We start from the raw sequence: 13,001 nt of genomic DNA, 5'->3' as shown, positions 1-13,001 counted from the left end.
CCTTGGAGAGTGAACAGATCAGCCCTGGTGAAGGAGCTCTCCGAGGGTGTTACCCACCTCGCTTGGGTGGTCTGAAATGGTGTGGATGTTAGCTCCATAGTGCACAGAGCTCCTATCTCAGCATGACAGTGAATTCAGGTTGCCATGTTGGAAAGAGCTGGTAAGTTTTTATAAAGAACAGTGGACTCCACAAAATTATGGGATCTACCATTGAATTTTACTGCTGGAGTCTTTTAAAGCATCACATGCCAAGTCTAGCTCCTGTCCGTTTGGGGAAGATGCGGGGCAGACGGCGGATGTGGCCATTTACGTCCTTCTCACCTCGGTCCCTTTGCTCCTTGCAGGTTATGGCCACACGGTGCCCTTGTCAGACGGGGGTAAGGCCTTCTGCATCATCTACTCTGTCATCGGCATCCCTTTCACGCTCCTCTTCCTGACGGCAGTGGTCCAGCGCATCACCGTCCACGTCACCCGCAGGCCTGTCCTCTACTTCCACATCCGCTGGGGCTTCTCCAAGCAGGTGGTGGCCATCGTGCACGCTGTCCTCCTTGGGTTTGTCACCGTGTCCTGCTTCTTTTTAATCCCGGCAGCCATATTCTCCGTCCTGGAGGATGACTGGAACTTCCTCGAATCCTTTTACTTCTGTTTCATTTCCCTGAGCACCATTGGCCTAGGGGATTACGTGCCTGGAGAAGGCTACAATCAAAAATTCAGAGAGCTCTATAAGATTGGGATCACATGTAAGTATCAAGAGTCACAGACTCAGTTCCTTTTTTAAAATCTATGTCTTGCCATTCCAAGCTCTGTCTTACCTACTAAGGAATAATCAAAAGCCCTGATTCCTTTTTTTATTGAAAAGCTGTCAGTTTTTACCACCTTCCCACTATTTCCTTTCATTGTCATTCCCTTCAAAACTCTTCATGCAAAACTCTTAGCATTTACTGCAAGTTATTTGATCAATTTCTTACTAATAATGTAAGAAGCATTGGAACTTACAGTGTAAAAATATACCATATAGAATGTTTTGGATTAGCAACTTTGAATAAAAAGAAATTACTCTACTTTATTATTTTAAGCTCAAGAAAACTAGAGCTAGACTGTTGTCACTACCAATCATGTTCTTTAATTTACCAGGAAAATCTTAAAACAGTTGCTTGTCTCATTTGTTCATTTGGTGGTTCTTTTTCTTTTCTCTTTTAAAATTTTGCCTGTTTTTTTTTTTTAAATATGGTAAAATATAGGTAACATAAAAATTGCTATTTTAACCTTTTTTTCATGTGCAATTCAGTGACATTAAATTCCCAGTGTTTTGCCATCTATCACTTATATTTCCAAAATTTTTCATCATTCCAAACAGAAACTTTATATCTATTAAGCAATCCTCATCTGCTTCTTTTTTGAAGGAATTAACTGTTGTCTGGATTTTAAAATTCAGATGGCCAGTGATTCATAGTTTTTAAACTAATTTTGTTTTAAATTCAGTCTACTATCATGGAAAGCTTAGAACAGTAGTCCATTTTTAAGAAACTGTTCGGTTTTATGCATCCCTTTTCTATAAAATAGGAAGATGTATAAAATTACAATCATAATGTATAGACAGTTTTCATTTCTCCCTTCTCAAGAATGTCCCAAAATTCAGCATATGTCTTTTCTTCTTGGAAGCCATAGCAGACACCCCAAGGCTGTCAAGGTGCTCTGTCTTGGCCCTGTCATATAGTCTTAACCCCATAAAATGCTGCTTATTAGTATATATATATGGGAAGCAGACTTGGCCCAATGGATAGGGCTTCCGCCTACCACATGGGAGGGCCACAGTTCAAACCCTGGGCCTCCTTGACCCGTGTGGAGCTGACCCATGCGCAGTGCTGATGCACCAGAGCAGTGCCCTGCCACGCAGGGGTGTCCCCCACATAGGAGAGCCCCATGCGCAAGGAGTGCGCCCCGTAAGGATTGCCGCCCAGCATGAAAGAAAGTGCAGCCTGCCCAGGAATGGTGCTGCACACATGGAGAGCTGACACAACAAGATGACGCAACAGAAAGAAACACAGATTCCCAGTGGCGCTGATAAAGATAGAAGTGGTCACAGAAGAACACACAGCGAATGGACAAAGAGAGCAGACAACTGGGAGGGGGGGGCGGGGGAGAGAAGACAGGAGAGAAATAAATAAATTTAAGCAAAGATATTATATATATGCTAACAGTTTCACTGAATTGGAACAAAGACTTCACTCAAAGTGCTAATGGTTTGAACAGTGGCTGGTAAAACAAACTCAGTATTTTTGCAGATGGTTGCAAGGATGACTTCATATTTCCTTTAGTTGCCATAATTGTAATTTTTAATATGTGTATAATATTTCATCAGATGGCTCTACCATACTCTATGCCTCTATCGAATATTTAGATTGCTTCCAATTTGGGGTATTTTAAATAATGCAGTAGTGAATATCTTTGTATGTTTGCATTTTTTTCTCCTTTGATATTTTTCTAAGAAGTGGGACTGCTGGCCCAAAGTGAATATGCCTTTTTTGATTAACAGGACATAGTGAAATGATGCTTTCCAAATGGTGTTACTAGTTTACACTGTCTCCAGCTTTATATTGCCTATTTTGGCCCTCCTTTCCTCTGGTGGTATCGGCCAATAGCATTAGAAATATTCTTTTGCCAATTTGAGCACCAATACCCGATCTCTTAATTTTATTTTCACATTGTAGATGAAATGTTACCTCCTTATTTGAATTTTCCCTTGTTTGTTGATTTAGGGAAGTTGAGCATATTTATGTAAATATACTTGCTAGTTGTACTTTTCTGTTGTGTAAATTCTTAAAAATTTCTCTCCAGCATTTTAACTTTTTCATAATCCTTGTGAATAATATTTTATCACCTGTTACAAAACAATGTGGATCACATTTTTTAGGCAATCTACATAAAATTAATATGTGCTTTGAGCATTAAGCAATCGAGTGTTCCAAAGATAGGAGTTTAGGGGTAGGAAAAAAGCCCAGTTTTTGTCTGAACCCCTTGGATATTTTTGTCAGCACTCAAGAGTTTAAATAATGGATAAAGGAAAAGAAGGGGGCTTGATCTATTTGTCACAGTGTCATTGCTGTTTCTAAAATAAGAGAGCATGTTGCATGTACTATATTCTTATCAAAGCCACACAGCCAAATTCTGAAGATTATATAACTGTATCACTTGGCGTTATTGAGATAGTCAGTTTCATTATTCCCATTATGCTTCCAGTTCTAGCTTTTCTTAGTTCAAGGGTTTTCTGAAAACTTTCTCAAATATTTTACTACTAGGGCACGAAAGTGAGATTTTTTGCTGCTGTTCTTAGAGTTTTCATTTTTACTTTTTTCTGTTCCTTTCCATGATGAATTATTTTTTTCTAAAAACTGGTTTTAACCAAATGTTGGACCTAACTTAAAATCAACTTTTCCCCTACCACAAATCCCAAGGAATAACATGGTACCTAGTTCAAGTTACCTTGTATTTTAAGAGTAGTAAACTGGTAGAGTTGTTGTTGCCAGCATGTGCTGAGAAAGCGACTGTCATGTAATGGAGCACTTAGGTTTGCTTCCTGATTTAGGTAGAAGTTTAAATGGCCACACAATGATCCATTTCATTTCTACCTCATGTCTTAAAGGAATTTTCATTTAGCCTGAATCATAACTTCTATTGCTATCCACTTAATCTGCAGTGGAAATAATGATAAAGGCATTTAGTGCCTTAAAAAGGTGTCAAACTTTATTCTGAGCACCCCATGATGAACTGAAAGCATTTCTAAAATGTCAGCCCTTGGAGAGCACTGTTTCTGAAGGCCACACTTGGATAAGCATCATAAGTTTGTTGTTAACTGGGCCACATCAGCCCCAACTATTACTGTTTTCCTCAAACTTGCAACCTGTAATTCTAAATAATCCAAGTTCTTAGGTTATGTTATTCTAAGTTGTTGGGTTTTCTTTTTTTTTTTTTCCTGGGCCATTGCACCTTGAGCCAGGCATTTTGAAACGTTCATCGAATTTAGAAAACTGGCATTGAATTTATTCATTTTTCTGCATGTGATAGGGGTGAGTCACTTACTACGTGATTTATCCATGGTGAAATCAAACTGAGAGACTGTTGTATTTCTCCCGCAGGTTACCTACTCCTTGGCCTCATCGCCATGTTGGTCGTTCTGGAGACTTTCTGTGAACTCCACGAACTGAAAAAATTCAGAAAAATGTTCTATGTGAAGAAGGACAAGGACGAGGATCAAGTGCACATCCTTGAACATGACCAGCTCTCCTTCTCCTCCATCACAGACCAGGCAGCCGGCATGAAGGAGGATCAGAAACAGAACGAGCCTTTTGTGGCAGCTCAACCACCTGCCTACCCGGATGACTCTGCCAACAATTAGAGGGGGTTGCCATATTGTCTTAGAGCACCGTGGTGAGGGCAGTAATAATAGGCTTAATTGTGTTCATTTTTATGAGAATGGAAAAGCCAAGAAGTTGTTACTTTTACCAATAGGTACTGTTTGCAGTATTTTAAAAACAAAAAATAAGAGAACAAAGGAAGCTTTTACTCTGTAGGGATACCCAGTATCTGCGTAAATGGAATCCTATAATTCATACACAACAAAATTATCTAGACTTATAGAAGAATACTCGAAGCTGTGCTACTTTGGATAGAAGATGATTTTATACTTTGAATTGGAGACTTTGGAGTTTCCATTTAAATCATTTAGCTGATGGCTAAATAGCAAAATTTATATTTAAAAGCAAAAAAAAGCATAGAGAAGTGTTTTATAAATAGGTTTATGTGTACTCGTTTGCATGTACCCCTCCAAAGTGATTATTTTTGTAGAACCTAAGTTACTACCTACTATTTATAATGAATAGGTAACCATTAAATGTGTACATATAAAGTATAAATATGTTTATATCCTGTACAGATATGTTTTAGGTCACCAGATCCCAGGGTACTTCTTATCCCAAGATTGTAGATATTTTTCCTTTTGATTTCTCTTTATACTAAGGAAATCCAGAGTTACTGCAATAAAGTAAGGAGAATAATAAACATAAGAGTAACTGTAGTTTTCTGCAACGATAAAGGTTTCTACCCTCTGCAACATAGTGCATCAGATGTTTAAAAATGTTTGTTTATATTTCTTTGGAGGTAAACAAGTAATGAAGAATATGATTTGTATAAAGGTTAAGATATTTTGTTTTGAATGGAGTTGATTTGTAGCCACCTAGTACTAAAGCACAGAATTTGAAAAACGCTAAATGAACAAATTGTTAATTTGAGCATTTTTAATTTATAAACTGAAATCAATAAAAATCATAGCTGATTGCCATCCTGCGCTTTCATATATCAAGTTTTCCCCCACGTAGATAATATGTGTGCACTCCTTTAGAAACCATAAAGGCAACATTCAAATGATGTACACAAGGAACAACTGAGCATCTTGGAAGGGAAAATTAGTGAGATTCTGAATGATAACTGATGCTTAGTGGGTAGCTGCTGGGGAGGTGGTGCTTGAGATGCTTCTAAAAGGCAGCTCATGAGCCATGCCGCCTTCCATTCATGGGGCAGGATGCTCCTCATGGTAGGAGGCTCCCTCGGTAAACCTTCTACCATTTGGTCTCCTTTTGTATTGAAGGACTTTTTCCATTAGGCACCAAGATGAGCAAACCATTACAGCCCACTGCTGCTTATGGATGTGTATGCGTATTGCAGAGGCCCTTCTTTTTTGTTTAAAATGGCATATTGTCTCAAAGCAACAGAAGCATATTTTGGGGGTAGTAGAACAAGGAATTACAGCAACTCCACAGCCCCCATATCACTGTATGGCTCCAGTGTCAGTGAACTCCGTGATGTCAGCAGATCCTTTCCTGCGTCTAAACCCAAATGTGAGTTTCTTCTTTCTGACTTGGATTATGTTGTCCCATAAGCACATTTCTTTTACTTTCTTTAAAAAAAATTTTTTTTTATTAGAAAAGTTCCCTATTATTTTTTTATTAGGGAAGTTGTAGATTTACAGGAAAGTACAAAAAATAGCCCTCCCTCCCCATTATTAACACCTTGTATTAGTGTGGTACGTTTGCTGCAGTTGATGAAAGGGCATTTTTTAGTAATTGTACCATGTCACATTTCTTTTTCTGATGTATCATGTCTTCATGGGGGAAGGTGGGTTTTACAGGGGATAGAGCATTGTGGTAAAGGATGGAATCACAGAACAGTGGCCTGCTTCATGGCCAAGGTTGGGGCTGGAAAGTTCAGTGAAAACACTTTTTGGTGTGGCCCAGAGACCAGAGGTGGCAAAGAAATAGTGTCTCACACTTGGAGAGTATATTTTATTCATTTCAGGAAATGACTGGTTTGCCTCAGTTGTTTGGCTCTAGTGCAAGTGGGGAGATCGAGATACAGAAAATGTGGAAGAGCATAAAAAAATTGGAATCAGGGTGTCATTAACGAGTAGTAGAGTATGTTACATAATTTGAAAGCTTTTATGAATCTGTGGAGAATATACTAAGCCTTAGTGCCTTGTTAGCCGAAAGGAGTGCTGATGCAAAGTACCAGAAATCTGTTGGCTTTTATAAAGGGTATTTTTGAGGGGTAGAAGCTCACAGCTACTAGGCCCTAAAGAGTCCAACTCAAGGTACCATAAGAGATACTTTCTCACCCAAAGTATGCTATATATATATATACACATATATATGTTGAAGTAAGATGACAGGCAACATCTGCAAGGGTTTTGCCGCCTTAGGGCTCCATGTGCCCAGCTTCTCCTGATCTCAGCTGTGGGCTGGCATAGTGCTCATCATCTCAGGGCTTCTCAGCCACTCTGTTCTGTTCTGCAAACTGTCAGGCTCATCTCTCTTCCTGGGGCCTCTGCCATGTCTCTCTTCCTCTGTGTTCTTCTTCCTGGGTTCTCTTGTGTATCTATTTCTGTGTTCTTGATTGAGCATTTGTTCTTATAGCCCACCAAGGGGGCAGGGACTCAACCCTGCATGCCCTATGACATGGTGGAATCAAAGTTCTAATCTTAACATAATCAAGTTTGAACTTAATACCATCCAAGGGCATCATGCTCAGAGGAACAGACCAGTTGACAAACATAATCTCTTTTTGGAATTCATAAATAGTATCAAACTGCCACTGTGCCCTTCAAATTATTGTTTATAATGTCAAGGGTAAGGTACAAAATGGGAGCAGGCTTAGCCCCCCACCCCATCAGGTAGGAAGTGTAAGAGCGAGTGCCTTGCCTGGGCTTTCTGTTGGCTTTGGCTGAGGCAGAGGCTGGTTGCCCCGGGATCCTGAGGGAAAACCACACAGAGTCAGCTGGGCAAGTGTGGTGGTCCTGGGCCTGCCTCGCACGGGCAGAAACAGGCTGGCAAGATGGCAGGGAGGTGGGAGGTCGCGGCAGCGTGGCAGGCCAGAACTGACGGCTGAGTCCTTTTAGTTGAGAGTGTAAAGTTGAAGGTGAAAGCGACTGCAAGAAGGGGACTCTGAAGCTGAAGGCTCCAGTTGGGGAACATTTTCTTTGGGATGGAAAAGCAGCAGAGAGCTTTCAAAGGGACTCTGGCTGTGTCAATTAAAAGTTGCATGTGGCCAGAAGGGTTTTGATTTCCAAGCAGCAGATACAATCAACTTTAGGAAAGAACAGAATATTTTAGGTTGGGAGTTCTCAACCTTCCAGAAATCAAAGGGAACTTAGAACTGAGGGAATGGAGACTCCCTGCAGAAGTACCTTATAAAGGAAATTCATGGAGCAGATGACGTTTTGCCCAGATAACTCCACTTCTTAGACTCAGGTTTCTCTCTATTGGGGTTCTTAACCGTTCTTTTTCCACGGACTTGGCTAGTCAGGTGAAAACCATGAACCCCTTACTAAGTCCACACTATACTGTGTGTGTTTATTTTTTTTTAATCCTAAGTATTATTTAATATATCACACCCACACCACGCATCCCCACAAGAATTTTTTTTTTTTTTCATTTTCAGTTCAAGCTCACAGACCCCCTGAAATCTTTCCACAGATCCCTTGGGGCTCTGTGGACCCCTGGTTAAGAACCCTTGCTCTATATCAGTCATGCCCTCAAGATACTTAAAAAGGAACTAATTCAAATGTTGATCCAGGAGGAGGAGCAGTGCGGGGAGAAGGGAACATTTTCTGAATAGATGAATTTGGTGTAACGTCAGGAAAAAAAATGCCTGGCAAACATTAGTAAAACATGGGATCATTTATTCTTGCCTGAAAAACAAGTCACATTCATACTTTCCACAACAGCTTTATGTTCCTTTTGAAAAATGAATGAGAAGATAGCATCTACAAATCTGGAGACCCTATGATACCTGAAATAGTCAATACTTTCAAGCCCTTTAAAGTTGATAATGATGCACTGGCCTCTTAACTAAAAACAGCTAATACTTATATCAAGTAAAAGTTCATTTTAATTTGGCAGACGCATGTGTTGAAAGGTAATATAACATGGTTACATGCCTCTTTTCCAGAGGTCGGTATGGAGCATCCTGATTGTGTGGTTTGTTACATTCATTTTGTGATCTGTTGTTAAGACCTCCATGTTGGGATGAGATGGGATAAGTACTACTATCTTCTGTTCAGGAAGGCAGCCCCTCTAGACTGTATTTTCAGAAATGTGTAAATAGTCAAACAGAACATTCCTTGGCAAATTTAGTAACAAAAGTTTCTTAGAAACTTATAACTGAAATTGAAATGATAAAGCTTGTGCCACTTTATTTGGCAATGCCCAGTGGAATATTAAATTGCTAGTTTCATAACATTTAAAGTTTTTCCTATAGTGATTCATTATTTCCGAGAGCTTTTACTTTATGAAAATTTGATGCATGAGAGCCTTTTGTGTGAGGCGAAACATGAAATTGTTGGCTGAAAACAATTTTCCTAATATCTCATTCACTTAATATGTGCTTTCAGGCGATCTCTGCTATCCAGGGCACAATAAAGATCTCAGAAGCAAATAAAAACACTTCTAAGTACTTTTCACAGTATTTAAAGCACATTTAATAAGAAGCAAACCTTCTCGTTGCTTCAGTGAGAACTTATTCATACTTACTTTGTTCACATTTCTAATAAAATTATTGCCCTGGTTTCCCAACCCACAGGAAATAAAGGAGAGAGTGTCCTCCAGGTCTTAAATTCTGTATTATCACAATTTTACATCATAATTTGGGGTGACATGAGTAAAACATTAAAAGTCTCAAGATGCAAGTTGGCAATAACAGTGCAATCCTTTACCCAGCCTTAAGTTACCACTGTCTCTAGGTCCCTGTAAAAGCAGCCACAGTAATTGCTCCATCCACTTGGTCACTCCTGACCTCACCCAGTTGGAGCAGCTCAATTGACAGCCTCACCCTGCTTTTTTATACTCAGAAAAATTGTCACATATGCCAGTGAACATGACAACTTACCTCTTACGCATGGCAAGTTTGAGCCATTCGAAGGCAAATGGCAGAACATAATCAGGGCCATACGATTGTGGAAGTATGACTCCTTATTGGTCCCAAGTGGTCGGTATTTGCTGGCTCCGTGTGAGTGGTCTGTGGCCCTGAGTCCGCTGTGTACTCCACTGAGGACGGCCGTATCCATGCTAGCAAGTGCACGAGAATAACAGGAAGAGTTGCTAGCAGCCTGGCAGTGAAAGAGAAACAGAAACTCTGAAGGCAAACCCAGACTAAACAGAAGAGTTGCTTTCTAGAGCTGTCTGATGGCTACTGAGGTCGGCACATTTCTTTTGATGTTACTTAGATAATGCTATATCTTTATGACAACTTTAAGCTGTTTAATATGCTCTGTTTAAGGGAATAAATTAAGATGTATATTGCAATACAAATTGATTAAAATTCTTTTTAAAAGACTTGCTTGTTAAGTGGTCATTTTCGTTGTCTAGAAAATTAAGGTAGGCTAAGCATCTCTTTCCAACATGAGGTAGCATCATAATGTATACACTTGCTGTTATTTACATGTGAAGATGGCACTACTGCTCAATCTTTGGTAAGTAAGTAAAATATCTCTATTTTAATTTTAGGTGAGGAAATGAGCTGAGTTTTGAGGTTTTATTCGTCCTGTTTATATGATGTGTGTATATATATATCACAGAATTTTCACACTTATAGTTCAGCATTTAATTTCAATTTCTAAGCAGTGGCTAGAATCCCAGGGTCCACTAGTGCCCCCCAGATATTTAGAATGAGTCTGGGTGCTCAAAGACATCAGCTTATTTTACCCTAAAACTCCTGCGTTGCTTTTGCTCTGTGTAAGCATTGTTGGTTTAAACTGATGCATGGATTTGGGAAAAGACCCCTTTTTATGTGCTCACTTGTGTAGCGAAACCCTTACTCTAGGCAGTTGTTACAAACTTGGTACAAGGTGTGATGCATCATGATTTAGAACAGTGTGACCCTAAAAACTGGAACAAAGCCAATTCCCACACATGCAGCAATGACCAAGCTAGATGTTAAGGTCCCTGTAATTTTTGATGGGTGCTACAGCTGGCAGAACTCTATAACAAAGTTAAACAATGGACTACCATTTTTCTAATAATCTACACATCACTTCCTCTACGCTTTTTCCCTATGAAGCTGAGAAAGAGCAAGCTGCCCCAGGCCTCCCACAGGGGCAAGCCCAGTAAAGCAGTCTGCAGGAACCTAATACCACCAAGAATGTTTTAAATCATTGTGTGTGTGTGGGTCTGTGTGTGTGGGGGGGGGGGGGGGGGAGGGGGGGAAGCGGGGGAGGGATTGTTTAAAAAAAGAGTTAAATAACCTAACCTGTCCATTTTTGTTTCTCTTTCCAGTGAATGCCCTGGGTCACTTAGGTCTGTGACTCTCCAGTTCTCAGTGGCCTACACTACTATAGCAGAAAGAAAAGGGAGGTATTTTATAAGAATAAAATAAGCAGGATGTCTGGCAAGTGGCTGTAAAGTAGCTTTTTACCCAGCTTGTGAAACGGTAAAATTGTGTGTATTTATTTCCCTGAGAGTATGGCATTTTAGAGGTCACAGTCCCTAAATCCACTCAGTGCCAAACTCACTGAGAAGAACTGGATGTCAATATTGTTTTCCTGACAATTATGAGAGAGAACAAGACATTTACTGTTAGACACACTATTAATACAGAAGAGGAAAAAAGAAAAGAAGCAATTAAGCTACCAGTTTTCATCTGAAGGCCTGAAGTAGTTTAATTTTTTTAAAAAATTTACAGTAAGCAATGACTGAAAATAAGTATTTCTGATTCAAATGTAAATAAACTTAACGGTGAAATCATTACCTTTCTAAGTATATAGAATCTCCGTTCTCTGTTGATTCTACATAGTCTGAGCCAAGTGATTTCCAAAAGGAGCTTAGTTGGTGTGGGAAAAGCCAGCATGTGTTAGAGCTCAAGAAGAGGTGTTTTATGAGGCCAAATGAGAAGGTGTTTGCAAAGCAATCGGCAGTATGCCTGGCTCTTTGCATATACTATCTATGATGACTAGCTACTACTCATTTAGGCATTTTCCTGAAAGACAAAATGCAAACTAGTGCTGTGGAAATGAAATGTGGTGCAAGCTCTCCAGGAAACTCCTTATTTTATTTATTTGGAGAATAAACAAATACCAGTTAGCAACACAGGGTCATGAAATTCAAATGCTAGTAGTGTCCTGCAGTGAAATAAGAATGAACTCACGAAGGGCAATGTCCCTGAGAATTGGGGCGGGGAGATTTTTGTGCAGCAGCTGGACCTTGCTGATGAGGGCAGGGGCGTTTTAAGGAGACCAGTGTAAGCCCAGGTGAAGACCAGAGCAAGGAACAGTAGAGTGACATGGAGAATAGGGAAGTGGTGACACCCACTGGGCATCAAGGGGACAGTGGCTCAAAGGAGAGTTCCTGCCACCAGGCAGTCCTGTGCCATCTCTCAGATTGAGGGACTTTGAGCAAGCTACTCTTAGCCTCAGTTTCCTCATCCGTTAGCTGGGGCCAATAGTACCCTCTTTGGGGATGTACAGATTATAGTAATTTTCTGAAAAGCACTTAGCACAGAGCCTGGCACGTAATTTGCCATAATAAAAATTAGTTGCCAATATTATTAATCATGCTGAATGTTAGAAAGTGAAGTATTTCTACATTTGGCATATTTCTGAAGTAATGGTAATATTGGTGACTAAAGTATATTGGGGAGTGTGAAATAATGTCAGTTATTAGGGGAGTAAGTTACACAGACTTTGAGAACTTGGCAGAAGCACTTGACCTGAGTATGGAGCGTAGTCAGATGTGATTGTGGTTCAGCACTGAGGGAACTAATCCAGAAAGCACAGTGTTAGAGGTTGGCCCACTTGGTGGAGCACAACCAAGGGTGGAGGCGCTGGAGCTGGGAAGAAAAGCTGGGACCCTGTGACAGTTATGAAGGCAGGTGCTGATTAAATATGAACTGGAATGGTATTGGGGGGGGGGTTGGGGGGAGGAAAAGGAGTAACTAATGCCTAGGGGCATTTTAAGGAGTCTTCCTAACCAATAAAAATTATGATGAAGAAATAGACTTGTTTCCAACCTAAAACTAAAATAGGGATGCTTAAAAAAAAAAAAGAAGGAAAAAAAGTTTGGTTTGTGATAATGTTGGGTTTCATATAATGGAGACCCTCACACAGACTAAATGATCTCGCAAACCTCATCTTTGGAAGGAAGGTATCAAGACATGGGAAATGGTCAAGGTGTCAGCTTCTGGATAATGTCCAAAAGGGATGAAGGAAAGGACATTAGATTTAACTCTAAGATGGATTTGGGAGCCTTTGCGAAGGCAGAACTTGAATGAAGAGAACAGGAATGGGGAGGAGAGGCTCTTAGTGTAGACACCCACTTCAAAGAGATGGACCTCGACAACTACCTACAAGATGAGGGTTCTGATAAAACATCTTTAATAGTATCATTTAATAATTGGAAAGAAAAGACACATGCCTACCTGTACCTTCAAATATTTAGCCATGATCTAAATATTGTGTCTGA

The 13,001-nt window shown here is 40.0% G+C and overlaps 1 protein-coding gene across 1 annotated transcript in view; it reads left to right on the top strand.

The window, feature by feature from the left end:
• KCNK1 (potassium two pore domain channel subfamily K member 1) overlaps nucleotides 1–9,881 on the top strand; it is a 51,483-nt gene extending 41,602 nt beyond the window's left edge. The window contains exons 2-3 of the mRNA XM_004451020.4: nucleotides 345–740; nucleotides 4,137–9,881. Coding sequence (XP_004451077.1) covers nucleotides 345–740; nucleotides 4,137–4,396 — 656 coding nt within the window. The 3' untranslated portion in view covers nucleotides 4,397–9,881. The remainder of the gene's footprint in view (nucleotides 1–344; nucleotides 741–4,136) is intronic.
• Nucleotides 9,882–13,001: the final 3,120 nt, after the last annotated feature.

Source organism: Dasypus novemcinctus, chromosome 13 (assembly GCF_030445035.2).
Source record: "Dasypus novemcinctus isolate mDasNov1 chromosome 13, mDasNov1.1.hap2, whole genome shotgun sequence".
NCBI classification, from domain to species: domain Eukaryota; kingdom Metazoa; phylum Chordata; class Mammalia; order Cingulata; family Dasypodidae; genus Dasypus; species Dasypus novemcinctus.
The sequence above is the reverse complement of the archived record's forward strand: the minus strand, read 5'-3'. Positions and strand labels throughout refer to the sequence as shown.